Raw genomic sequence first — 27,677 nt, 5'->3', positions numbered from 1 at the left:
GACGTGTTTGACTCTTTGCAATCCCATGGACGGCAACACGCTAGGCTTCCTTGTCCTTCAATGTCTCCAAGTTTGCTCAGACTCCCATGTCCATTGAGTGGGTGATGCTGTCTAGCCATCTCATCCTCTGCTGCCCCCTTCTCCTTTTGCCTTCAATCTTTCCCAGAATCTGGGTCTTTTAAAATAAGTCAGCTCTTCATATCAGGTGGCCAAAATATTGGAGCTTCAGCTTCAGCATCAGTCCTTTCAATGAATATTCAGGGCTGATTTCTTTCAGGGTTGACTGGTTGGATCTCCTTGCTGTCCAAGGAACTCTCAAGAGTCTTCTCCAACACCACAACCCAAAAGCATCAATACTTCGGCGCTATGGCATCACTGACTCAATGGACGCGAGTCTGAGTGACCTCCGGGAGTTGGTGATGGACAGGGAGGCCTGGCGTGCTGTGATTCATGGAGTCGCAAAGAGTCGGACACAACTGAGCAACTGAACTGAACTGAACTAAGTCTTCTTTATGGTCCAACTCCCACATCCATACATGACTACTGGAAAAACCATAGCTTTGACTGTACGGACCTTTGTCAGCAAAGTGATGTCTTTGCTTTTAATATGTGGTCTAGGTTTGCAGTAAAGAATCTGCCTGCAATACTGAACACCCGGGTTCCATCCCTGGGTTGAGGAGATCCCTTGGAGAAGGAAATGGCTATTCACTCCAGTGTTCTTGCCTGGAGAATTCATGGACAGAGGAGCCTGGTGGGTTGTACAGAGTCGGACACAACTGAGTGATTAACACCTTCACTTTCACTAGGTCTGTCCTAACTTTCCTCCCAAGGAGCAAGTGTCTTTTAATTTCATGGCTACAGTCACCATCACAGTGATTTTGGAGCCCAAGCAAAGAAAATCTGTCACTGCTTCCACTTTTTTCCCTTCTATCTGCTTGAAGTGATGGGACCGGATGCCATGATCTTCGTTCTCTGAATTTTGAGTTTTAAGCCAGTTTTTTCACTCTCCTCATTTACCCTATCAAGAAGCTCTTTAGTTCCGCTTCACTTTCTGCCATTTAATACTGGCACCTGGACTCTAAGGATGCCCTCAACCCCAGAGAAGGACCCAGAGATGGGCCTGATACACAGTTGGTCCCTCCCCTCTCACCCTTCAAGGAGGTCTCGCCTCAGTCACGTGGGCCGCAGACTTGGGAAGCCCCTCTACCAAAGGCGAGCCATCCTTACTAGGCCCCCCGGGAGTAGCTAGGGCTCCTGGAAAACAGAGGGGCCTGCAGGGCTTCCCAGAACAACGTGAATGGCAACCCGGGGCCTCCCGCCTCCCCGTGGCCAGAAGCACATAGCCTGCTCCTCCCTGCCAGGCCCGTTCCAGTGCTCCCTGTGGGGAGCGGTGGCCCGAGGCGCCCTTGGAGCCCAAGTGCCTGACTGTGGACCTCACAATTGATGGCTCTCTGTGGATGACTGGGTGGCATCAAGAGGGTCTTCTCGGGATGGCTGCTCAGGGACAGGAAGCAGAACTCCGCCCCCATGAGCTTGCACTGGGCTCTCACCCTATAGCCCTCTGGTGGGCATGCTCACCACTGATGAGGCTGCAAGGTGCTCATTCAGTCATTCCCTTGACAGAAGCCTTTGACCTTTGACCTCAGCCCAGTGCTCCTGCACTCATGCCACACCCTTATTTCTTCCAGGAGGATTCCTCAGGGGGTAGGGGGTCGTTTCCTATTGACTAACCACAGCCAGGGCCATCTAGGGCCAACAGAGAATGGTGAACCCCAAAAGGGAGGGGGTCCAGGCTTAATCCCTCTTCTCTTCGGAGCTTGCTGAGGGCAAGCATGCTCCTTTGCCTTTGGCCAAGGCAAGCACAAGCCACCCTTCTCAAAGGTAGTGAGTGTGTACTGCCTGCCAGCCAAGAGGGGCTGTCAGGAAATCCTCCCAGAGCAAAGTGACTTGCTGTCTCCACCATTAGAAATCAGAAGCAAGCACAAAATTTGGTTTGCTGCTCTTCCTGTCCCCTCCCGGCACCCCTTAATTTTTTCAAAAGTGTCCTCCTTTTCAGACTCACCGATACATGAAAATAACCCAATTATTAAAACGGAGTCGGGCACCCCCCACACCCCTCCCTGCAAAGAAAGAGGCGCTCTGATGGTGGGCAGGCAGGTCGGGGAATGTCAGAGTACAGGGCACCGCCCCCTTGATGTGAGACCAGCCCAGTGTCTACCCAGGAAGACAAGGGGTCCACAGGGTGGTGACAACAGAGCCCACCACACAGATCATCTCCAGTGAGGCTGCTCTGAACCTGTCCTTAAGGAGAAGGGCTGACGAGTAGGGGGCCCCAGTCCTGTGGAATTCCAGGGGGCTGGCTTCACACCACTGACTTTTTGCCTGGAGCTTTGCCCTCAGCCTTTCAAGTGGGATATATTATCAGGGGTTCATATGTTCTCTGTGAGAACTTAATTTTCTATTTCATTTTTATGTCAAACTAAAAATAAGTAGAATAAGCATGTGTGGGTCCTAGGAATGAGTACATGAGATTTCAGGCCCACAGTCATGCTCACCGCCCAGCGATGATAAACAGCACCATTTTAGTTGTCGAGGGTGATGAGAACAGTTGGCCAGGCGCCGTGGCTGGCTTGCCTCCCCCCGGCCGGGCCTCTCTGCGGAATCCCTCTCGTCTGCCTGGCACACCCTCTCAGGGAGCTCATCCCGTCTGCTTTCACCTCCCCTCAAATGCATTCCATGCCCCATCATCCCCAGACCTGAGCGCACCCGACTGCACACTTGCTGTCCTGGGGCATCTTGGCAAGCCCAGAAGGATTCCTGACTCTCGCCCATGACCTCCTCACCCCGTCCCCCACCTCCACACCTGGCCTCTGCCACCACCACTGTTTCTCTGCCCAGACCCTGGCAATCGGCCTTTGTTCCTCCTTGCCTTTCAAATGGGACATGTTCTCAGGGGTGAACGTCTGCCCGTGGCCCATAAGCCGCCGGTCTTCCCAGGTGGCGCTAAGGGTAAAGAACCCATCTGCCAATGCAGGAGATGTAAGAGATGCAGGTTAGATCCCTGGGCCGGGAAGATCGCCTGGAGAAGGAAAGGCAACCCACTCCAGTATTCTTGCCTGGAGCATCCCACAGACAGAGGAGCCTGGAGGGCCCCTGTCCATAGGGTTGCAAAGAGTCAAACATGACTGAAGTGACTTAGCATGCATGCACGCACACAATAAGCCAGCAAGTCCTATCAACTTGGTCTCCAAAACACTTAAATCTGTCTGCCTAACTGTCTGCCTCGGAGAAGGCAATGGCACCCCACTCCAGTACTCTTGCCTGGGAAATCCCACGGATGGAGGAGCCTTGTAGGCTACAGTCCATGGGGTCGCTAAGAGTCGGACACGACTGAGAGACTTCACTTTCACTTTTCACTTTCATGCATTGGGGAAGGAAATGGCAACTCACTCCAGTATTCTTGCCTGGAGAATCCCAGGGATGGAGAAGCCTGGTGGACTGCCGTCTCTGGGGTCACACAGAGTCAGACACGACTGAACGACTTAGCAGCAGCAGCAGCAGCAGCAACTGTCTGCCTAATCTATCTCCCCATCACCCCCCATCCAAGCCACCATCACTTCCCACCTGGACCACAAAGAAAACCCCTGCCTGGGTGCTCTGCTTCTACACTGCCACCCCCAGGATCCTTCCCACAAAAGCCAGAAGGGTCCTTACAAAACATACATCAGATCATACATGAGTTAAAATCCTGCCCTTGACATTTTTCACACTTAAAAGCCACACTCCTTACACTGGCTCACAAAGCCTCTGCTTCTCCTGTACCCACACCCCTGTCACCCTTTCTCCCTCTCCTTCCCCTTGGTCACCTTGTCCTCTCTGAGCCACTCATATATGCCAGCCCCTTGCCATTTGAGGTCTTTGCAGCCACTCTCTCTCTGATTATCAGCTGTGGCTCTCTTCAACCACCCCTAGTCCTCTTTATATGTCACCTTAGTTTATTTTTAATAAGGTGTGTCTCACCAGCTAAGGGCTTCCTTGATAGCTCAGTTGGTAAAGAATCTGCCAACAATATGGGAGACCTGGGTTCGATCCCTGGATTGGGAAGATCCCCTGGAGAAGGGACAGGCTAACCACTCCAGTATTGTGGCCTGGAGAATTCCATGGACTGTATAGTCCACGGGGTCGCAAAGAGTTGAACACGACTGAGCGATTCTCACTTTCACTTTTTTCACCAGCTAAGGACACTTGTTGATAAGTGTATGCATCTCCTGTCTTTCCTCTGCCATATAAAGTAAGGTGTATGAGGACAGGGGCCTACTCTACTTTTGGGTCTTGAAAGTTAAAGTGGAAAAGTGGAAATGAAAGTCGCTCAGTCATGTTTGACTCTTTGCGACCCCATGGATTATACAGTCCATGGAATTCTCCAGGCCAGAATACTGGAGTGGGTAGCCTTTCCCTTCTCCAGGGGATCTTCCCAACCCAGAGATTGAACCCAGGTCTTCTGCATTGCAGGCGGATTCTTTACCAGCTGAGCCACCAGGGAAGCCCTTTAGGGTCTTAGTCATTGCCAAGTCTCCAGACTCCCGAAGTGATTGGCACCAGACATATTTGTAGAATTAATTAAATGATTATTTAGTTATGGGTTACACATTTAACACTGTACACGTAGCATCAAGAAGAGAATATAGCATTTTATTCCACATAACTGTTCAGAGACCCCACCTCATTGAATATGGAGGGGAGCAGTTGAGGGAATAAGAAAACCTGAATTGGCTAACTGTTGGTGTTTGGGCCTCCTCCAGTCTAACTGGTCTCTTTTGGATGACTCTATCTCTTTGGTGTACGTACTCAGACTGAGAACTGTCTCCTCAGGCCTGGTCCCCTCCAGGAGGCACCCAGGCGGGTTCTGAGTGGGAGTCTGTGGTCACAGGAAGAGTCACGTTCAGACCATGTGGTATCTTCGGGGTCCTGGCAGGTCTTGTGGCTGGCCCGGGCTGCTTCCAGGAGAGGTGACTGCAGGGCTATGCCTGGGCCCTTCCGGTCTCTGAGGGTGGCCACTGTCCACACTGCAGCAGGTTCCTTCTCCAACCACAGCTCTGCCCATCTTCCTGCTCTCTCAGCCTAGCCACTGGAACTCTGGAATCTGCACTCCCAGGCAAGCTGGGAGAGGCTGCTGGAGGCAGGGTGCAGGCTTCTATTCACAGTACCCCCCCCCCCGCCACCCCAGGGCTGCAGGCTCTTCTCCTGGAGGCTATGTGCCACCATGTCGTGGGCTCCCTGGTACATTTCTGTCTGGGCGCACCATTCTCACCCCAAAGAGGGAAGCTGCAGACATGCCCGCCTGGCCTCTCAGCCCTGCGTTACATCTGTCTCCCTTTGCCTTCGGCCAACAGTCCACTAGGGTCCAGAAGAGGCAGACTCTTCGTTCCCTCAAGCTGTGTGGTCTGAACCTCCTCCCACCCCATGCCAGCCCCGGAGCTAGGCTGGGGAACATGGTTTCCTGGAGAAGAACAAAAGACATATCCATTTATTATTTTCAAAATATTATCCCTCTGACAAACACAAGGATGTGTTCACATCATGCGAAGTCCAAATGATGAGGCAATGCACCATCTGGGCGAGGATTTCCCAGTTGCTCATTCAGACAGAGAAACGTGGGGAAGCCTTGAATCACACATGCAACCCAGCAGCGTAGGAATGCCGCATCCCAAAGAAGGGAGCCAAATGCCCATTGCAAGCTGTGATTTCATTTCAGCAAAACACCAGCTGTCACACGACATTGCAATTGGAAGAAATGGCTGCCTGAGTGTCAGCTGCTTAGCCCAGAGCCTGGCATTCCTAGGAGCCTGGCCTTTAGGTTTAGCACTTCTTCCTGTTCTGATTCCCTCTCTGTACTAAGTACTTGACAGACATCATTACCATCTGCATTTTGAGCTGATGAAATGGAGTCTTAGTGAGATGGAATGACTCGCTGGTGGTCAGAGAGGCAGTGGTCGGGAACATCCCTGACTGACCTAGCTGCAGAGCCTGTGTTCCCCACCATCCGCCCCCAGCCCTTAGCCTCATGGCAGTGAGCTCTCTGAGCTGAAGGCTCTGGGCACACACCCTGCAGTCTGAACTTGGCCCGACCTGCCTCTTTTGGAGCCCTCCCCCCGCCGTCATCCCCACCGCACCCCCACCTGAGCAGCGGGATTGTCCTCACCTGGAGGGTTTCTCTCCTTCACGCCTGATTACTTGCTGGTTCCTTTCTTTTCCAAGTGGCCACTTGAAGGAGTGGAAATCAGGGCGTCTGCCAGGCAGCCCCAGGAAGCTCCCTCTCCACTGGCCAGTGGGCCTGCATGATTAAAAAGCCAGTTCTTTGTTCCACCAAATCCGTGCCTTCCGCCAATGTCCCGCGCACCCTTCAGAGACGAGCTGCTGCCAGGGGGCTCACCTTGGAGAGACCAGCCCTGACCTGAAATGAGGTCAAACTGATGGGTGGGGGTGTGTAGAGGCAGGGTGGCAGGCCGTAGTCATGTAGATGGGGGCACTGATGCTAGGGAGAGGTGGGCCCATGAGGGGCTGAAAGCATGGCCTCAAGTCCTGCTTGGCCACTGCCTTGCTGAGTGACACTGTGGCAATCCCAGCCCCATGAAATGAGAGAGTCTAGGGAACTCACAGGCCTGCAGGGTGGAGCAGATGAATGAGTGAGGCCCTCAGCCAGAGGGTACAGGGTTTTGGCTGAGAGGCTGTGGGGTCTTCCTGCTTGGGAGGCAGAGGTCCGCAGTGGGAAAAGTACAAAAGCAGAGCCTGCGTGCTCTATTAGAAGTGTTCAAACCAAAAGGAGAAATGCAAGTTCCAGCTCATCGAAGGAAATAAGCCGTGGGCCAAGTCTAACCAGCAGGCTGGGGAGTTCTGGTCTACATGGCTCTAGGTTAACCTGGCGAATAGCAAAGGATCTGCCTATCACTTACCCACCAGGATCAAGTAAAGAAAGAGCCACGTTTTTGGAGGCAAATACATCTGGCTTCAAATTTTGCTCTCCCTTTTACTGAGTGACTCCCACAAATATTGTCTTTCCAGACCTCAGTTTCCTCGTCTGTAATATGTAATAATAGAAGTGCCTGCCTTATGCCATTGTTGAGGAGACTAAATGAGATTACTGTATCTAAATTGTCTAACATGTAGTAAGCCCTCACAGAGGGTCCCTATGATTATTTGAATTCGGGGCACGTCTCCATAGGGCTGAGTAAACGCTTAACAGACCCCTAATCTAATCATGACAATCTGTAATTCATAAAATTTTATTCTTTGTCATAAAACTATTCTATTAAGTGGGAAACTGTGACTTAATTTGTGAGCTTCAATTCTTTCAAATGAATTCCCAAAGTAAAGGAGAAAATGCCTTGTCAGATGAAGTGACACGGGCTTGATAGAAATTTATTATAGATGATTAATAATAAACAGAGACACTAACAAGACCGAGCTGCCTCAGAAAAAGCCCTCAGATTTGTATTCCCCATGCTCTTGGCACATTTTAGCCAAAAGAGCCCAGAACCATAAAAAGGGTGGGGGGCGGGGAGGCGGAAAGAGAAAACATTTACTGAATGAAGTTCTGACTTGAAGTCAGATGGCATTTTGGTCCTCATGTGACTACTGCCAGCTGCAGTAGTATGACTTGGTGTACGCAGTGTGTCTGCAGCATGACTTGATTATGTAGTATGTATGTAGTATGACTTGGGTGACTTATTTAAGTTCTGGGCCTCCATTGCCTTACCTGCAAACTGAGAATAATAACAACACCTATATCATGGGGAAGAAAGGGCTAAGAGGAGTAAAGATAATGTACGTGAAGTGCTTAGGACCTAGCTGATGCTCAATAAATGGTAACTTTTGTGGTTTCTCTGGAATTCCCTTCACAAGAGGCTCACTGCTGTCAGTGAAAGGAACTGACTGACCAGCCTCTTTCTAGTAACCCTCTTCCTCCCAAAAGGCTCAACTCTCATAAAAACATAGTTTGGTTCTGTTTCACTGTGTTCCAATTGCTCCCTTCATGCTCCTTAAGATCATTACTGTTAAAACACCCAATATGCCCCAAATACATATTTGCACATTAATTCTATTAAAGAGGTATATTAAATGATCTACATTGTCCAATTAATGCCAGAAGCCCTTGAGTCCAAGCTCACGAAAGAGTCTGGTGCATAACACATCTCCGAGCCAATCCAATCTGACTGGCCTGTTGTTGCTTGGAAATGAAGATGAAGATGCTGCAATCCCTTGGCCTCAGATGAGACTCTTGGGGAAGAGAGTTGCTGAAAATATCCCATTGCAGGCAGAATAACACGGTTGTAAAGATGGCAGACAATGGAGACTGGACATCATTGGTTAATCAGCGCATTTCAGCTCCTGTGGCTCTTGTAGGTCTAGATTCTGAGGGACTGCCTGAAGGAAAACCCAAATGAGCCTGCAGCTGTGAGCTGTCCCTTCGTGTCATCTTCATAAGGTGGCACAGGTCTTCTTGGAGGTCCATAGAGTTTGGTACAGTCTCCCAACCACCACCTCAGTCCTCCATTCATTTGCATTTTCCAAGGTAGATGGCTCCATTTTACAAATAAAGCAAAACAGAGGTCCAGAGGGGCTTGGTAACTCATCCAAGGTCACCCAACTAGTAAGAGGCATGCCCACGGCAAACAATCATAGAATCTATGCATTTGCAGATACTGGCCCATTTCACCCTTGGGAATCTCAGAGTGTGCTGCTCACACTTTGGAATGAGTAGGATTCAGTGAGGGAAGGAAAAACAATCGACTTCAGGCCCTTCTCCAAGCCAAGATTCAGCACTGGCCAAATTGGGATTGGAGTCTCTCTGACATCTCTGCTGCTGTCAGAGGCGTCACCCTGGGCTGCAGTGTGGGGTTGCAGGACTCAATATGGGCAGTGGTTGAGAGCACAATCCTTGAGGTCTGGCAACCTGGGGTCAAGTTCTAGTTCTGCCTCTTACTAGCGGTAAGACCTTGGACAAGTAGGCTTACTTCTCCAGGCTTTAACATGAGAATAAAAAACAATAACACATAACTTTTCATTGAGTGCTTACCATGTGCCAGGCATTGCTCTAAGCTCTCTCCTTGCATCCTTTTATTTCATCATCTCAACAACCCCATGAGGTAGAATGTGTCATTGTCCACATTTCACAGATGAGGAAACACTAATAATACAATTTCAAAAACCCTGAGGCTTTAGGGAAAATACGCCCATGCAAGGGTTCAACTCAGTGCTCCTCGGTGGCCTTCACCTAGGCCAGGGATCAGGAGACTTTCGGTAAAGGGGTCAGACGGTAAATATTTTGGGCTTTCAGGACCATAGAGTCTCTGTCATGATCCTTCAGTGCTGCTGATATACTAGCACAAACACAGCCACAGACAATATGCAAATGGCTGGTGTGGTTGTGTTTCATTCGATTTTTTACAAAAACAGGTGTGAGCTGTGGTTGTCTGACTCCTGACCTAGGTGAACGGCTTCTCCTTCTCCTTGTAAGGACCCAGCCCTGCTAAACTTCCATCTGTCCTTTGTTTTCCTGGCTTTTTTCTTCCAAGTACCTGAGCCCCACTTGCTGGAGAGATCAATACAATGGCATAACAAAAAAAGATGGGGATTCTAGGTAATGAAGTGGGAAGGAGGGAGTGTAAGCCAGAGAAACTTCCTGGTCTCTATCAGCCGGAGAAGCAGCAGGGGCCCAGCAGAGACTGTATTCGGGTGAGTCACACAGTTCTGAGGGGGCAGGAAGGAGACCTGCCAAAGTGGGACCAAGTCACCAGGTTGTAACTGGTGTGAAGGAAATAGGTCTGGAGAGCAGGAAGTATTAGAAGGGACCCAGTTAAGAGGGCTGAGTTAAGCAGTCATCCCCAGCCCTCATAGCAGGGTGCAAATATAAGGGAAATCAAGGCAGTTCATTTAAGGAAATGGAGTCGGAGAAGTAGCCATGGATGACTCTGGGAGGACTGGGCCACCAAGATCCTGGCTGCCTGTGGCAGCATGGGCTCAGGACTCCTAAAGAGCTGGGTCTACAGCTGAGCCCAGATAGGAAGTCAGCTAGACCCCAGGGAAAGCAGCCAGGGCCTCCTGCTCTGGCCTGTTTCTGTAACCCCCTCTAGGAATCCTTGCATAAAAATTAGAAAATCACAATTTAGCCCTTGCTGAGCCCACTGGGTAGCTCAAGAAAGACCTGCTGCTTAATCAAATCCATTCAATTCACTAGACATTAATTAAATACTTACTACATGCCAAACCCTAGGGATATAGACAGGACACATCCTCAAAGCTGTCACAGTTCACACATAAGATAAGTACATGCATGACTTTTCATAATACAAGACATAATGTGCACAGAAGCATAACCAAGCACGACTGGGACAGAGAATTCTGACTCGAAAAGGCCTTTTCTAAGAGTTCGTTAGCAAAATATGAAGAATAATCATTTCTATACACTTATTCTAGGGACCTATTTGTTCCCCATAAGTTTTCATAAGAATGGAGATCTAACACCCTATCTTTCCAGAACTCCTGCAAAATACTTAAATATTGGAGGACTTGTTTCCCGCTAAGAAGCATTAAGACATCAGACTTCCCAGAAGAAAAGAGAAACTTCTTCATAACCAATGTTAAAAAAAAAAGTTTCAAGCCCTCAAAGTTCCTCCAAGGGAAGGGACTTCAAATAAATTGGGTATTCCTCTCACCAAATAATGTTAAAGAAAGTCTTCTCCTCTTAAAATTGTACTTACTGTTAAGAGAAGTTATACATTTTAAAAGTTTAGAAGAAATGGTCGTCAGGAACTAAACCCTAGCTCTATAAACTGATTTTAAAAAACCCCAGGCTCACAAAGATAATAAAAAATGCATTTAATAGCATGTCAATATACAGCTTAAATGTATATTAAGTCTTCTTTTAGTCAGTGCATTACAGGGATAGAGAAGAGAAATATCATTTGTGAATGCACAGTCAGACGCTAAGTATAAGTGCTAATAAATCTTGGTGCTCTTACACTGTTAAAATTCTGTTTTATGAAATGTAGCTCCAGGTGCAGTGTTCTGTGCCAGCGTGGGGAGTCGTATGGTCCAGTATGCAGTCTACAGTTTTAAATCGAATTGTATACAAGTATTAACAAAAGAACAAAATTTATTATTCACAAAACTAAAGTGATCATCATAAAGCATACAAGAAAGTACAGCCTAGAACGAATGAGCTGAAAAACCTAGTTTTAAAAATAATCAAAACGTACTGGACAGTCCTGGAAAATGACATTAGAAAACAAAGAAAACAATTGGCACAGTTTAACCACCTAATTTCTAAGTGCACTTTGTAATGGTCCTTGCAAGCTGCCACTTTTCCCAGGATAATGACAAAAAAGCTTCAGTCAAGTGTCACTGGCTTATGGTGACGTGTTTTTTTTTTTCTTTTTTTTTTTTTATTGCATTGCCAAGAGTGGATTTTAAGAAAAAACACTACAAAGGTTTCAAAAACCCTATTTATTCTCTATCATCAAAAATAGCAACAGGGGGACGTATACAACTTTTCTGTGAGTACCCACCAGTCTATTTTTTTTTTTCTTAAAAAAAATAGAAGTTAGTTAAAGAAAAATGATTTGGTTTTTTAAAAAATAATGTAAGGAAACACTTAATCAGATAGCCCAAGGAGTCATCAGAAATGTGTAGCAAGAAAGCGTCATTGTGGCCCTCTCCGGCCTTTGCACGTCTTTTTACTAAACTAGAAAGAGGATGTACAGTACCAGTATGTTCCCCAACCTGCTTGGATCGAATTGTTTTGTTTTGAAACCCATTATTGCTAAACCAGAGTGTTGACACTGGGAGCCGTGGAGTCCGCTCATAGAGGATAAAACTGAGAGGCCGCTTCTGAGGACTGGATCTCCACCTGCGCCATTTTGAACTGGGTGCACTGCAGCCACTTCCGCAGGGCGGCCAGGCCGGCGCTGCTCTGGGCGGAGCCCGGCAGCGTCCTGAGGCTGTGGTGGTTCACGTTGTTCTGAATGGCCTGGAGGCGAAGCTGGAGTCCCGCGGATAAGTGCTGTCAAGAAAGGGGCAAGAACGGGCAGTTTAGTTTCTTCCCTCCTAAGGTTCCCTGTCCGCCCAGGGAGTGCTGGCCTGGACTTCTTCTGCAGGTGGAACTTACATGTGGCATGGGGACTGACTGGTCTGAAGAAGGCCGGCTCTCAACCGCGGCAGTGCTCAGGGCAAGGGATGTGGGCTGGTACCATGTCCTGAGAGCCCACCTGGCCCAAATCTACCCAAATGATGCCTTTCCCAACCTCAGCATACAGGCTGACACTTAGACATGACCCCAGGAGCTGTTCAATATGAGCACCTGTCATTCAGGCTTTGCTCCCAGGCTCCCTGGATTCAAATCCTGGTTCCTCCTCTGTAAACAACTTAGGGAATGAAGTTTAGGATCTGTGTTTGGATTTGCTCATGGACAAAGTAGGCTCGTAACACTCACCTGATGGGGTTTTTGTAAGGATAAATGAGTTAACAGGGATCAGAACAGAACTTGGCACACAGTAAGTGCTTGGGACATTTTAATCACGATTATAGTCTTTCTGTTCTCAAGTTGGTGCACTGGAAGGAGCTGGGTTGTAAGCTTTTCTTCTCTTTCCTAGCCTTTCATCAAGTTCTGTTGGCCTCCTCTCAGCACTCTGTGCCATGTCAAATTGCCACAGATGACCACCACGCAGGGAGGAGGGCAGTGCAGAATGCCTCGGGGTGGAAGTCTAAGCAGTTTTCACAATAGAAGCTAGTGTTCCAATGAGGTTTTCAGCAAAGCCTTTGGGCTTACCAGTGGCCACCAACAGCAGCAATGCCATGAACCAGGACTCAAAGCCTGTGGTTACTGCTGTCAGCTATATTTCTCCCTTGGGGTCTGGGCCCCCTGAAGTCATTTCCTTTGCTTCCATGAGCATCCCATCCCAACTCTGAGAGGAGATCCAGCAAAAAAACTCCCATCTTCTCCTGTGACACTCCTAGTGCCTGTTAGACAGGACCCAGTTTTGGATGGAGTGGGTGGTTAGCACCACCATCTTCATGCTAGGCCCCAGTAACTACATTCCCAGCCAGGGAGTATGTCTGGTCCCACAGTGACAATGCGTCACTCAAGGTGAGGCCTGGCAGTGAGAAATACATTCAGTCTTCTGCTTCCTGGCTGGCAGCCCTGTCCAAATTACTCTTCTTTCTGATCCTGTGTTTCCTCTTATGTAAAATAGCAGAGGCATGGGCAAGTCTCCTCTTGTTCAATTCTATCATTCACTTAGTGCTATCTTTTCTTAATATAATTCTTCCCATCACATAAGTCAAACTTGGCAGCCAGGAGGTAGCACTGGACAGGCCTGGGACCAGATCCCAAGAGTATCCTCTGAAGGCAGAGTCGCTTCTTAGCTGTATTCTATCTAGTCAGTAACAGAGCCTCATCCAGCTCTGGGATCCGCCCCCTCTCCCTTCATCAGCAATGAGCAGTAGGCTATCAGCTCTCATCATCACCTCGGCCACATGCCCCTTACCTGGTCCACAGGGTCTCCAGCATTACTAGCCCCCAGGGACCACGAACAGGTAGTGAGTGGAGCATGGTGGAGCCCTATGAATGTAATGAGCCTCTATGGAGGGAAGTGAGCTTCCAGGCCACCCAGGGGTGACTTACCTTGATATTTGACTGAATCATTGGCAACCACATAGGTATGAGCTGTATGGAGAGACACAGAAGGTCCGTTATGACTGTTCTGCATTCTCCCACATAAGCTGTGCTTACTGCGAGGCAGAGCGAGTGCGCAGAATCCCTTTAACATCACAAAAGGATGTGGGCCCCAGCTGCAGAGTTACTGCTATCAGACAACTGTCTCTGAGGCCAAATCCCGCTGAGCTGGTGGCATTTGGAGGTTAATAAGCGCCCCATGAGTGCCTGAACCACACACTTTAGAGTAAATGGCTGATTGTCTCTTGAAAGCTGCCAAGCATGGGAAATTAAATGTATATTTATTTAATTAAATCCTCACTTTCTTGAAATAGCATTTCCTCCATGGGATCTTTAGAACTGTGTCTACAAGTAGCATGGTGATGCTGTCTGCCTGTGGTTGTTAAGAAAATATCACTGGCTTACTTCATGCCATTGTGTATTCCTGCCTCGTTTGTCAAAGATAAGGTGACCGTAGGTGCATGGGTTTCCCTCTGGGCTTTCTATCTGGTTCCATGGATCTACATTTCTGTTTTCATTTACTTGTGCCCAGTTGCTAAGTCATGTCTGACTGTTTGTGACACCATGGACTCCTCTGCCAGGCTCCTCCGTCCATGGGATTTCCTAGGCAAGAATACTGGAGTGGGTTGCCGTTTCCTTCTCCAGGGGATCTTCCCGACCCAGGGATGGAACCGTGGGTGGTCCTCTGCTTGGCAGGTGGATTTCTTACTACTGTGCCACCAGGGAAATCCTTCCATACACTACCATGTGTAAAATAGATGGCTAGTGTTAAGCTGCTGTATAGCATAGAAAGCTCAGCTCGGTGCTCTGTGATGACCTAGAGGTGGGGGAGTTGGGAAGTAGGCTCAAGAGGGAGGGGATATATGGATACTTATAGCTGATTCACTTTATTGTACAGCAGAAACTAACACAGCATTGTAAAGCAATTATATTCCAAAAATAAAAAATATCACTGAGAAGCAGTTAAAATGCTTTAGTGATAGAAAAAGACAAGCCCTGAGGTTGCCTGGCTGTGACTTGTGAAACACAGCAAGGGTGAGCTGGGGCAGGGGTTTCAACAGTGTGGGTTCTTTGGCAGGCAAGCAGTAGGCCCCTGCTCTGGCCGAGAGTGAGACTCTCAAACCCCAGGCATTTGGTGTACCCTCCGTGCCCCTTCGCTGTCTCTGATTTGCCCTGAGGCCCTTCCTAGGAGGTCACAGGTGCCCCGCCCAAGTGCCTCCAGTAGCCACTCTCCTCTGCTTTGGTCTCTCACCACACTTCAGCTCTTCTGAACACAAGTCAACATTGGTGGCTTCATAAATCCTGAAGTCAGAGACAGAACACAATGTTTCCCAAAGCATGTTCCACAGAACTCTAGTTCAATGGGAAAGGAAGGCAATGATCTAATAAATTTGGAAATACTAGTTTATTTCAGCACTGCTCAGATCTTGAAATGAGCTCAAATGCATCATATCATTCCACTCCATGCTTCTTCTGACCCTCCTCTAGTAGAGCAGAGTTGATGTGGACTGAATTGTGTCCTCTTGTGAAGCTGTTGTAGTCTTAGCCCATACAGCCTCCACTGTGATCTTATTTGGAAACAGGGTCATTGAAGATGCTGTGAGCTAAAATGAGGTCATTCTGGAGTAGGGGTGAATACTAATTCGGTATGACTAGTCTCCTTTTTTACACATCTCATTTTTTTAAACTTTTTATTTTGTATCGGGCATAGCCAATTAACAATGCTGTGATAGTTTCAGGTGAACAGCAAAGGGACTCACCCATACATAGATTCATTCATTCTCCCCCAAACTCCCCTCCCATCGAGGCTGCCACATAACACTGAGCAGAGTTCCCTGTGCTCTACCATAGATACCTGTTGGTTATCCATTTAAAATATAGCAGTGTGTACATGTCCATCCCAAACACCCTAACTATCCCTCTCTCCCACCCATTCCCTGAGCAACCATAAGTTCATTCTCTAAATCTGTGAGTCTCTTTTTGTTTTGGATGTAAGTTCATTTGTATAATTCCTTTTAAGTCTCCACATATAAGGAATGTCATACAATATTTCTCCTTCTCTGATTATGCCTAGGATTCTTATAGAAAGGGGGAAACCTGGACAAAGACACACACGCAGGGAGAATGCCATGTGAAGAGGAAGCAGAGATCTACAAGCCAAGGAAAGATGGCTAGCGAATCCCCAGGAGCCAGGGGAGAGGCCGGGACAGATGCTCCCTCACAGCCTCAGAAGGAATCAGCCCTGGCATCATCTTGATCTCACAACTTCTTGTCTCCAGAACCATGAGACAGTATATTTCTGTTACTTAACTCATCCAATCTGTAGTACCCAGCAGCCCAGCAAACTGATACGAGGGAAGCAAAGCCCAGAGGCAGGAGAATGCCAAGAGGTGAGGAGAAAGTGGGGTTCATGAGACGCTGAAGAATGAGGTTCTTAGGAGATAGCCATGAAAAAGACATTTAGAAGAGCAAGATGGGGCCTCTCAACATCCACCCACAGATGATCTGGGATGCCACATAAGGAGGTTTGGATCTTATTTCAAACTCAATATAATTTCTGATGAAGAAAGCCTCATTCACCACGAGAAGAGCTGTGCTCTAGCAAGCTCTCTGTGGCAGCAGTCTAGAGACCAGTCGAGAGACCAGAGGAAGGACCTGGAGAATGGAGCCCAGGGCCCAGTGTGAAGGCAGCCCCCATGGTCCAGGTAAGACCTGTGTGGCTTCTGGGATGGAGAAGGATGCTGTCCGCAGGGACAACCTGTGAGGGTCTGAGGACTAGTTTGCTCTTTGTATTGAGGACAAGGTTAAAAGTTAGCCTGGGCCAAGTGGAGAACAGCAAGGCAATGAAGAAATCAAGAGAACCAAGAGGAGAGCCTGCTGGGATGGGGGATAGCATTTAAATGCCCTCTCTGTTCACTAGTCGTGGCTATAGTTGCTAGTGTCATCTAATTCATCAAATCATTAAAAAATAAACTTGGCGAGGTGATAAATCATGTTTCCCCTCTGTGCTTCTTTTCCTAAGGCTGAATCTGGCTGTTTTTCTGCTTTCAACCTTCTATGAAAGCAGAATGTCACTCACTCAGTCATGTCCAACTCTTCACAACACCATGGACTGCCAGGCTTCTCTGTCCAAGGGATTCTCCAGGCAAGAATACTGGAGTGGGCTGCCATTCCCTTCTCCAGGGATCTTCCTGATCCAGGAATTGAACCTGGATCCCCCACATTGCAGGCAGATTATTTACCATCTGAGCCACAGGGAAGCCTTCAACCTTCTATAGATACATACAACTTGCTAATTTGACTTCACTGATATTTATTCCTAACACAGTGTTTATATTGCAGCCATTGTCTCTGTCTGTAATGTAACTACTGTGTTTAGAAATGAAGTATGGTGTGTCCCAGAAGTTATGATTGGACTTCTGATAGCTGTGATCAAACTTTCAGAAAATAACACACTCGCTTGTCTCCCCTGCCCTCAATCCTCATAATAAAATTGTGGGATTACAAAGGTTGGTGCCAGATAAGGCTGTGCTCTCTGGCATATAAGAGGACTGGCTCATGTGGACATCCTGAACAGGAATAAATAAGTCTAACCGCCTCCTCCCTAATATCTGCAGGGCGAAAACAAGCCCTGAGGGCCCTAATGCCTATAGACTTTTATTGTCTTTTGACCCATTTAATATGGAAGCAAGCTCGCATGCCTCTTGATATTTGGGGAATACCTGAACTAACCTCTCTTGCTAAGAATCCTAAGGGACTAAGGACCAGGGTACACTGAGTCCTCTGCTGCTGGGTGGATGTCTTTCTCAGGGCTGCCCCTGGGGCTAAGGGTCTCTATGAGGGAGTCAAGGGGGGCACTGAGGCTGATTTTAGAAGTGTCTCTCTTATTTCCCCATTGGTGTAACATGTGACCATAAGATTCTAAACATACTTGCACAGTGCCTTCAGATCTGTTATTTATGAATCGCCTGACTGAAAACATCAGGTTAAAGTTCATTGTGAAGGACAACATTATACAACCCAGCAGTCATCCTATTTCAGGAATGCTAATTGACTTTATTGAATAAGATTCATTTCAGTACCCTTTTGCGAGTGGCTCCTACAAAGCTGTCAGTTAGAATTAGATATAATTTATTCTGGGCTCTGTAATGTTATAATAAAATCGGTTGGGTTTTTTGTTGTTGTTGTTGTTGTTCTCCAGAAACAATATCTGGAAAACCAAAGGACATTAAAAAAAAATAAGATTGTTTTTCACCAAAATAAAAGTAATAGTCTTCCTCTTATCTTAGTTTATGCTATGGGATACATTGAAGATTTCTAATTCTGGACTACAGAATTAGAAATTGGATTATATTCATTTCATTCCATGCTTGTTCCAGTCCTCAAAATAAAATTAGTCATGTAACTTCCTCTTTCAGCCAAGGTGGAGTAACAAAGACCAGATTTACACTCCTGTCTAAAACAAAATTAAAATTCCAGGTGGAGGATATGAAACAATGGTTTTCAGACACTGTCAGCAATGCAGGATAGTGATCACTGAGGGAGAGCAGACAAACAAGGAGAGCCCTGCAACTAGCCTAACTCACTGCCTAGAAAGCATTTTCAGGCAGTAGCACAGGGAGGAGCAACCTAGGCAGTCCGGCAGTCTTCCTGAGGTGAGAACATGGAGCTCGGAGACTAGGGAGGCCAAGGGAGCTAGAGTTGGTAAGGCAGAGCAGTGGAAAGGAGAGAGTTGTTCAGAGAGAGAGAAAGAGAGAGAGCACACAAACTAATTCTCTGAAGACCTGTGAAGGGTTTCCCTTGAGTCTTCAGCTGAATACTGACCAGTATACACATGTGAGAAAACTATTCAAGGCTGAAGAAAAAATACCCTAAAAAGATTAGAGGGAAAAATCCCTGGTAATCACATAGCAATAGTTTGTGTTTCCACTAGTTAGAGTGGAAATCTAATGATTTCCACTTGCAAATGAAAATCATTAGATTTCTGTTCTTGCAAATCATTAGCACACCAAGTACTCAGAAGGATATTACCTGAACAGTGAATAAATGGTAACGCTATACAAACTGCTGCCCCAATCCCACTGAACAAAGCTTAACATCAAGTCTCAAAGGGACAGAACTCTTTCTAAGTAATTTAACTATATCATAGAATATACTCAAGAATACTCATAGGAATTAAAAAAAAATACTTTTAGAAATAAAAAATAGCACCCCAGAAGTCAAATTTGAAATGTCAAGAATCCAATAAGAAATTACCAGACATACTAAGAAGCAGGGAAATGGGTCCCACAATGAGAAGAAAACTCAGGCAACTGGAAAAGACCCCCAAGTGACACAGATAACAGAACTGGCAAATAAGGACATTAAAACAGTTATTTTAACTATATTCAATACAGTCAAGAAGGTAGAGGAAATACTGAGCATGCTGAATAGAGGTTTAGAAGAAAATCTCACAGACACAATAGCCGATACTTTTTCAAACTGAACAAATGCAAGCTCAAGAAACATGAAGAAAGCTACACCAAGGCATATCCTCTTCAAGTTGCTTAGCAACAATGGTAAAGCATAAAAAAAAAAATCTTAAAAGCAGCCCAAGAAAAAAGACATATTATATATAGAAAAAATATATAAGAATGACAAAGATTTCTTTTCAGAAATAATGGAAGCAAGAAGACAGTAGATGAATAGCATCTTTAAAATACTAGGGAAAAAAACTTTAACCTAAACTCGAGAACCAGTGAAAATACTTTCAAAAATGAAGGCAAAGTAAAGACTTCCTCAGATATAGAAAAGTTGGAGGAATTAAGCTTCAGCAGAACTACACAAGAAGTAGTAAAGAAAGTCATTTGGGCAGAAGGAAGATGGAAGTTTAACTCTATAGAAAGGAATAAATAAAACTGAAAAGTACAAATATGGCAATTATCGCAAATACAAATAAATATAAAACACATTTTAAATTGCTTTAAGAGGTAACTGTTTCAAGCGACAAACAATTGTGGTTTGCTTTATAACATATGTAGGAGTACAATGGGTGACAATAAGAGCACAAAGACTGAAAATGGACTGGACTGTTGCACATTCTCATTATATATATGAAGCGGTATACTATTATTTGAAGGTAGATTGGGTTGTTAAAAATGTAGACTATTAACTCTAAGTCAGCCACTAAAACAACAGCAACTAAGACAGATAAGTAATAAGATAACTGAAAAACGCACTGAAATAACCCATGGATCAAAGATATCAAAAGGCAAATTAGAAACTATTTTGAACTGAATGAAGAGGAGAATATATAAAAATTCAGTGGACTGCAGCTAAAGCAGTACTTAGGAGGAGACTTAGAGCACTAAAGACTGACAACTGGATAGAAAAAGGTACTCAAATCAGTGACCTCAGCTTTCCCCTTAAGAAACTAGACCAAAAAGAGGAAATTATATCCAAAATTTAATCACTAAAAAGTCAGTCAAAAAGAAGGTAGAATAAGAGGGAATAAAGGACAAAGAACACATGGGAAATATAGAAAACAAATAACAAGATATTTTAAGCCAAATAATATCACAGAACACATTAAGTAAAGATGGTTTAAAAAAACCTAATTAAAAGAGATTGTCAGATTAGATTTTTTAAAAGTGCAACACCCTATGCTGCCTATAAGAAACATACTTTAACTATAAAGACACAAATAGATTAAAGGATAGAAAAAAATACACTGTCCTAACACTCATCAAAAGAAAATTGGCCTCTATTATTACCAAAGATATTACTAAGATAAAGGCAACTATTTCATAAATTCAATTCACTAAGATAAAACAATCCTAAACATTTATGCACCTAATAATAGCTGTATAATATGGGAAACAAAAACTGGTAGATTTGAAAAGATAAATTAGGGAGATATTTCAATACCCCTTTCTCAATAATCGATAGACTAAGCAGATAGAAAAAGAACAAAGGACAGGAACAAAACAATGAACAGCACTCTCAAGAAGCTTGAACCAACTGGCAAAGAAACTGTTCAACAGCAGCAGAAGACATTCTTTTCTAGTGAACACAAAGCACCTGCTGAGATAGACAATATCCGGGGCCACAAAACAAGCCTCAAAGAGCTTAAAACGAGTCAAATTATACAAGCTATGTTCCCTGACCACAGTGTGATTAAACTAAAAAACTCCAGAACAGAAAATCTCTAGAAAAGCCTTAATTATTTAAAAACTAAATTATATACTTCTAAATAAGCAATGGATCCAAAAAGAAAGCAAAAGGGAAGATTGAAAATATTTGGAACTGAACAAAAATGAGAACACAACTACCAAAGTGTAGGATGTCGTTGAACCAGTGGTTAGATGGAAATTCATAGCAGTAATCTCTTGCTATTAAAGAATAAAAATCTCAAATCAGTGAATTCCACTACTACCTTAAGAGATAAGAAAAAGAAGAGCAAGTGAAATTTAAAGCTATAAAAACAGAAATCCATGAAACAAAAACTATGGAGAATATCAGTGAAAACTAACCAAAAGATGATTACTGTTGTCACTGTTTTAAATCAAAAGCTCACTAAAACTGATGAACCTTTATTCAGACTAACTAGAAAAAAAAAGGTGAGATCACAAATCACCATTACCAGAAATGAAAGAGGTGGCATAACAACAGATCCTACAAATATTAAAAGTATAATAAGAGAATATTCTGAATAAGTTCATGCCAATAACATCAACTATTGTGATGAAATGGATGAATTCTTTGATAGGTACATACTGTCAAAGATCACTCACAAATAAGCAGATAACTTAAACAGCCCTATGTCTGTTAAAGAAATTGAAGTTTAACACCCTCCGGCAAAGAAAATTCCAAGCCCAGGCAGTTCCATTGGTGAATATGGCCAAATACTTAAGGGAAAAAAATAATACCAAACCTATACAAACTTTTCCAGAAAACAGAAAAGGAATACTTTCCAATTTATGCTATAAGGCCATCATTACCCTGATACTAAAATCAAAATATAGTTATTACAAGGAAAGAAAATTACAGTCCAGTATCCCTCATAAATACTGGTGCAAAAAATTATTTTCAAGAGTTAGCAAATAGAATTCAGCAATATATAAGAGCAAATGGTTTGCCCCAGGAATATAAGGTTGGTTTAACATTCAAAAACTCAATCCCTGAAACAGTCAAAAAAGAAAAATTTATTGACCATCTCAATAAACATAGAGAAAGCATTTGACAAAGCCTACATCTATTCCTGATAAAAGTTCTTAGCAGGCTAGGAAGAGAAGAGACATTTGTTCAATCTGACAAAGGTATCTATGAAAAACTAACAGCTAACATTTATATTTAATGAATGCTTTCTTCCTAAGATTAGGAACAAGACAAGGTTTTCAACTATCATGGCTTCTATTGCAACTTTTACTAGAAGATTTAGCCAGAGCAGAAAGAAAAGAAAAAGAAATTAAAACAATAAAAATCCAAAAGAATAAAAGAAAACTGCTTCTATTTGCACATGACATAATTGTCTAAATAAAAAATCTGATGAAAGCTGCAAGAAAACTAATAAATGAGTTTACCGGAACTAATAGATGAGTTTAATAGGCTGCAGGATATAAGGTATAAATCAGTTATATTTCTAAATAGTAATAATAAAATAAAAATTTAAATGCAAAAAACATTATTTATAAGTCTATAAAACTATTACACACTTGTGTCTGACTCTTTGTGACCCCATGCATTGTAGCTCACCAGGCTCTTCTGTGCATGGGATTCTCCAGGCAAGAACACTGGAGTGGGTTGCCATTTCCTTCTCCAGGGGATCTTCCCAACCCAAGGACTGAACCTAGGTCTCCTGCATTGCAGGCAGATGCTTTACCATCTGAACTACTAGGGATAACACACTTAGGGATAAATTCAACAAAATATTCTAGGTCCATATATGTAAAAGTATAAAATATTGCTGAGAAAAGTCAATGCTGACATAAATAGAGTGATATACTGTGTTCATAGACTGGAAAACTCAATATTGCTAATATCTCAATTCTCCTTCAAGTGATCCATACATTCAATGCAACCCACATTCCCGGGAGGCTTTGTGTAATAATTGACAAGTTAATTTTAAAATGTATCTAGAAATGCAACAGACCTAGAATAGTCAAAACAACTTTGAAATAGATGTAGATATTTCGAGGACTAACACTACATGATTTCAAGGCACATTAGAAAGCTGTAGTAACCTAGACAGTGTGGTCAAAGAAGGACAAACAGATCAATAGAACTGAACTGAGTATCCAGAAATAGAACCATACATATAAATGGTCAATTGATTTTTGACAAAAGTGCAAATGTAATTCAATGGATAGAATTTTTAACAATCTTGAAATAACTGAATATCTACACACATAAAAAGTACCTCAATCCAAACCACACACACATACAAAAGTTAACTCAAAATGGATCATAAATACAAACTTACACCTAGAAGAAAACATATATAATACCTAGAAGAAAACACAAACAAAACTCTGTCTTTGATTAGGCAAAGGTTTTCTTAAATACACCACCAAAAGCATAATTAATAAAAGAAAAATTTGATAAATGGTACTTCATCAAAATTAGGACCTTCTGCTCTTCAAAAGTCACTGTGAAGACAATGAAAAGACAAACACAGAAAAAAATCATTCCAAATGACATATCTGATATAGGACTTGTATCCAAACAATAATAAGAAAAAAAAACCCAACTTGATTTTTTTTAAATGGGCAAATAATTTTAGAAGATATTTTACCATGCAGATGTATGGATAGCAAATAAGAACACAAAAAGATGTCAAGGATAATTTGCCAATAGGAAAATGCAATTTAAAACCATGATCAGACACCACTATACAGTTCTCAGAATGGCTAAAATTAAAGATTAGCTACATTAAGTGTTGATGAAGATGTACAGGCACTGGATACATACTGCTGGTGTGAATGTAACAGGGTACAATCACTTTGGAAAAACAGTCTGCCAATTTCTTTAAAAGTTATACACATATCATATGGCCCAGCAATTCAACTCCTCAGTATTTATCCAACACACACAAAAGCCTATGGCTACACAAAGACTTACGTACATGAGCAAGCTTTATTTTTAATAGCCTCAAACTTTAGGAAACAGCTCAGATGTCCATTAACTGATGAATGGATAAATGAAATGTGTTATATCCATATAATGGATACTACTCAGACGTAAAATAAATAATCTACTGATACATGTAACATGGATTAATTACAATATAATTATTCTGCATGAAAGAAGGAGAAAGAAGCTTAACTACTATATAAATCTATTTATATGAAATTCTAGAATATGAAACTAAGCTATTATGACAGAGAGCAGATTAGAAGGTGCCTGGGGATGAGGAGGTGGGGGCATAGGAAGTGGCAGAACAGAGACTAATAAATGTGTAAGAGAAAACTTTAGAGAGTGAGGACTGCGTTCATTACCTTGACCTTGGTGACGGTTTCATGGGCACCATATATGTGATATAAAGATAACAAATTGTATGTTTTAAATGTGTATACTGTTCAGTCCATAAATTATACTTTAATAAAGCTGTAAAAACTAAAATCAGGTATGGTCACCCAAGTGTCAGTCACATAGTTTCTCTTATAATGTTGACGTTTGCTATTGACTGTTAAGCTAGATGACCCATGTCTATTCCATCTGAACCAACTGCCTTGCAGTTTTCTGGTAACAGTCAAGTTTTCCCTAAAAATCCACTGCTCATGCATCTTGTTTGAAAAGGGAAGTTCAATGAAGCAGAGTTAGGGTCTTAGTTTCCTAGGGCTCTATAATAAATTATCACAAACTGGACGGCTTACAAGAACAGCAATTTTTAATCTCACAGTTTTAGAAGCAAGTAAAGGTCTATAAAAATCATAAGAATTTCCTACCTTGACAAAAATTGTCGAATTGCATTCTTGCAATGCCTCCATTAAACTAATCACATGGAGACACACCATTTCTACCATCTGAAACAACAAATATGAAAATCAGTTCCACTCTCAGTCTGCAGCCACAGAAAAACCCATGCCCTGTGCCCATGAGGACTTTCTGCACAACCAGAGAGGATCACAAGGAATGGTATTTATTCATCTCTAAAACTTCAGCCAGAAACTGGATTTTATAAGCTGCAGAGGTTTTGCAATTGTCATGCCTTGCTCATCTAACTCAGGCTGCCAACGGAATTCAGGTATTGACCTCACTAATCTGTACCACGCTGCGATTCACACCAGAGGATAAATGGCTTCTGCTTCCTTCATTTCCAATTGCAGAACTCTTGGGCATAGGTCCTTTTCTCCATCTTGATGCTTTCACCACAGTTTCGCCACTTGGAGAGGTTGTTTAATTTATTGCACCATCTGTGTTTGAGGCTTTGTTCTCCATGGAACAAGGCAGCCATATTTACAGCAGTTCAAAAATACAATAGAAATGATAATCCCTCATTAGAGAACCCTATGGCTAGATTTTAAACACTCCAGAGGAGATTTTACCAGACTGGCTTATATGGTTTAACCAAATTTTTGGACTTTAAAATTAATTCAAATTCATTTGTAACATGATTTGTACAAGATTCACCTGTAACACATCCATTTCCTGCATTTGAATATTGAAAGAGATTTAGAGGAGAGATATTAACGATACCAAAAAAAACCTAGTGACAATAGAAGGAAACCCTGAATCTCTAGTTTAAATTTAAGGTCTCAGTTTCATTGTCTGTAAAAGAGCAGAATAGAAAACTTGACCTCCACGTGCTTCTTCAGTCCCAAACTCTGCCATCTAATAAACGTAATTATCTATGTGGTGGTCAGAACTGTTTGCACACCCTAAGGTTTTCACATAAATTTCCTTTAAGCTGAATTAAAACACCTCCCTCCATACACAACTACTTAATAATATCTGCTTCTCTAAAGAAAGTGCTTCACTGAAAGTAAAAGATATTCCCCTTTCCAATGATAACTAAAAGATAATGTTTCTGAGACTAATTATTCAATCAATAAAAAACTATTCCAGAATGCCTTTGTGGACAGTGAACTGTTGGGTTTCTGGGCACAGTGGGATCATCATTATGGTGATCTTCCAGGCCCTTTGCCCTTCACAGATAAGAATTCTACTGATGAAGCGCCCATAACCAAGACACTGGATGCTGCCTTCCCAGCTGAGAATCCTCCTCCGAAGCAGCAAACTGAACTAGAGGACTCCTTTGGAAATTCCTCCCATATACCCTCCAATCTTAACTCTACTGGACTAAGCCAAGCTTGTTCAAAGACATGGACCCATGCTAGCCATACCTCAGATCTTTTCCAACAAGGTAAACCATCTGCATTAAAATGCAACTGGGTTTGAAGACTAAGGAGCCTAGGTCCTTGGAGAGCAACTCAAAAAGGTGAAACTCTTTTCAGACTTTTTGCCCTAAGTGGAATTAACACATACAGTCAGTCTGCTCTTAATTGACCACAGTTTCCCCAAACTGCCTTAGAATCCAAAAATAATAAAAAACCCCTTCCTAACTCTCTGACTTTATAGAACAAGACACCTTGTAAAGGTAGAAGTTTCACACACGTTTCCTTTGCCACTAGGCAGAGAAAACAAACACTGTTTTAACTGAATTTACATGTTTGCTTTGTTTTTCATCAAAATTATTACGCATGTAGAATATCCTGTTTTTCACATAGAAATTCACCAATCCATTTACATATTATTACAACTGAGGTCTTTAAAAAGCACATATTGTGAGGACTAAGAGCGGCTTACACGTTTTGAGAGTCTATCCAAGAGGGGAAACCCATCTGTGAACTCACCACTTTGTTATGGGCCATCAGCTGAAGGATGCTGGGGGTCACCCTACTCCAGAATTCTAGCGCTGTCAGGATCGCTGTGAAGCTGAATTCATTCTGACTTTGGACATTCGTAGCTACGGCACTTTGTTCACAATATACGGTCCAGAGCTGGGCAAAGATAAATGCGTGGAAAAGAGAGCACATGTGCAGCACGGAGGTCTGCAGAGGAAGCAAACAGGGAACCGTTACGCTCTAGTGGGCTGTGGCGCTTCACGGAGCTCTCCCCGCGTGACTTTGGCCTTCGAAAGGGCACAGCCAAAGTACATGCAATTCGAGCGATGCGAGGCTGGCGGAGCTGTCTCCAAGATACAAACTCATGATTCATCACCTTCAAATAGTCTGCTCTTCACTCAGTCAGTGGGAGGGCACTTAGAGACCAAATATCTTTTCAGACAGAAGGCACCTTGGTTTGCAGAATAAATCTGCCCACCTCCTTGGTGGTGGTGGTGGTGGTGGTTTAGTCACTCAGTTGTGTCCAACTCTCACAACCCCATGGCCCCACCAGGCTCCTGTGTCTTCTCCAGGCAAGAATACTGGACTGGGTTGCCATTTCCTTCTCCAGGGGATCTTTCTGAACCAGGGATCAAACTTGTATCTCCTGCACTGCAGGCAGATTCTTTCCCACTGGGCCACCAGGGAAACCCCCATTCCCACCCCCTTGCCCTTTAATGAAAGTGACATTCCTATCCCTAAACTAGATTAGCAAGCACAACCATTCCACCGTCTCAGGATGTCTGCCCCTCTGTGAAATGGGGGTAATGGTACCCCACTCAGAGAGCTGTAGCTTGGAGTAAATGAGGTGACATAGAATGATGCACTATTCAGCGCTTAAGAATCGTACCACTAGTAACGGCAGCAGGAGCAGCAGCAGTAGAGACAGGACTCCTAACTAGTAGTAAGTACTGACTGAGGGAGCAACTGCAACATCCCAAACACTGCGCTAAAGAGTCACAGTTTACCTTCATAATTCTCACACCACCTCATCTATTTGACAGCTGAAAACCTGGAGCTCAGACAGGTTAAGTAACTTTTCAGTGTCACAGAATTACAAAGTACCATCATTAGGAATCAAA

At 43.8% G+C, this 27,677-nt stretch overlaps 1 protein-coding gene across 3 annotated transcripts in view; it reads right to left on the bottom strand.

Moving 5' to 3' along the window:
* Positions 1-11,860: 11,860 nt before the first annotated feature.
* Positions 11,861-27,677, bottom strand: part of UNC79 (unc-79 homolog, NALCN channel complex subunit) — a 209,032-nt gene continuing 193,215 nt past the window's right edge. For all 3 annotated transcript variants that reach the window (XM_068991237.1, XM_068991239.1, XM_068991238.1), the window contains 4 exons: positions 26,566-26,763; positions 24,658-24,735; positions 13,682-13,723; positions 11,861-12,061 (listed from right to left, as the gene is read on the bottom strand). In XM_068991237.1, the coding sequence (XP_068847338.1) occupies positions 11,861-12,061; positions 13,682-13,723; positions 24,658-24,735; positions 26,566-26,763 (519 nt within the window). The remainder of the gene's footprint in view (positions 12,062-13,681; positions 13,724-24,657; positions 24,736-26,565; positions 26,764-27,677) is intronic.

The sequence above is a fragment of the Capricornis sumatraensis genome, chromosome 19 (assembly GCF_032405125.1).
Source record: "Capricornis sumatraensis isolate serow.1 chromosome 19, serow.2, whole genome shotgun sequence".
Lineage (NCBI taxonomy): Eukaryota > Metazoa > Chordata > Mammalia > Artiodactyla > Bovidae > Capricornis > Capricornis sumatraensis.
The sequence above is the reverse complement of the archived record's forward strand: the minus strand, read 5'-3'. Positions and strand labels throughout refer to the sequence as shown.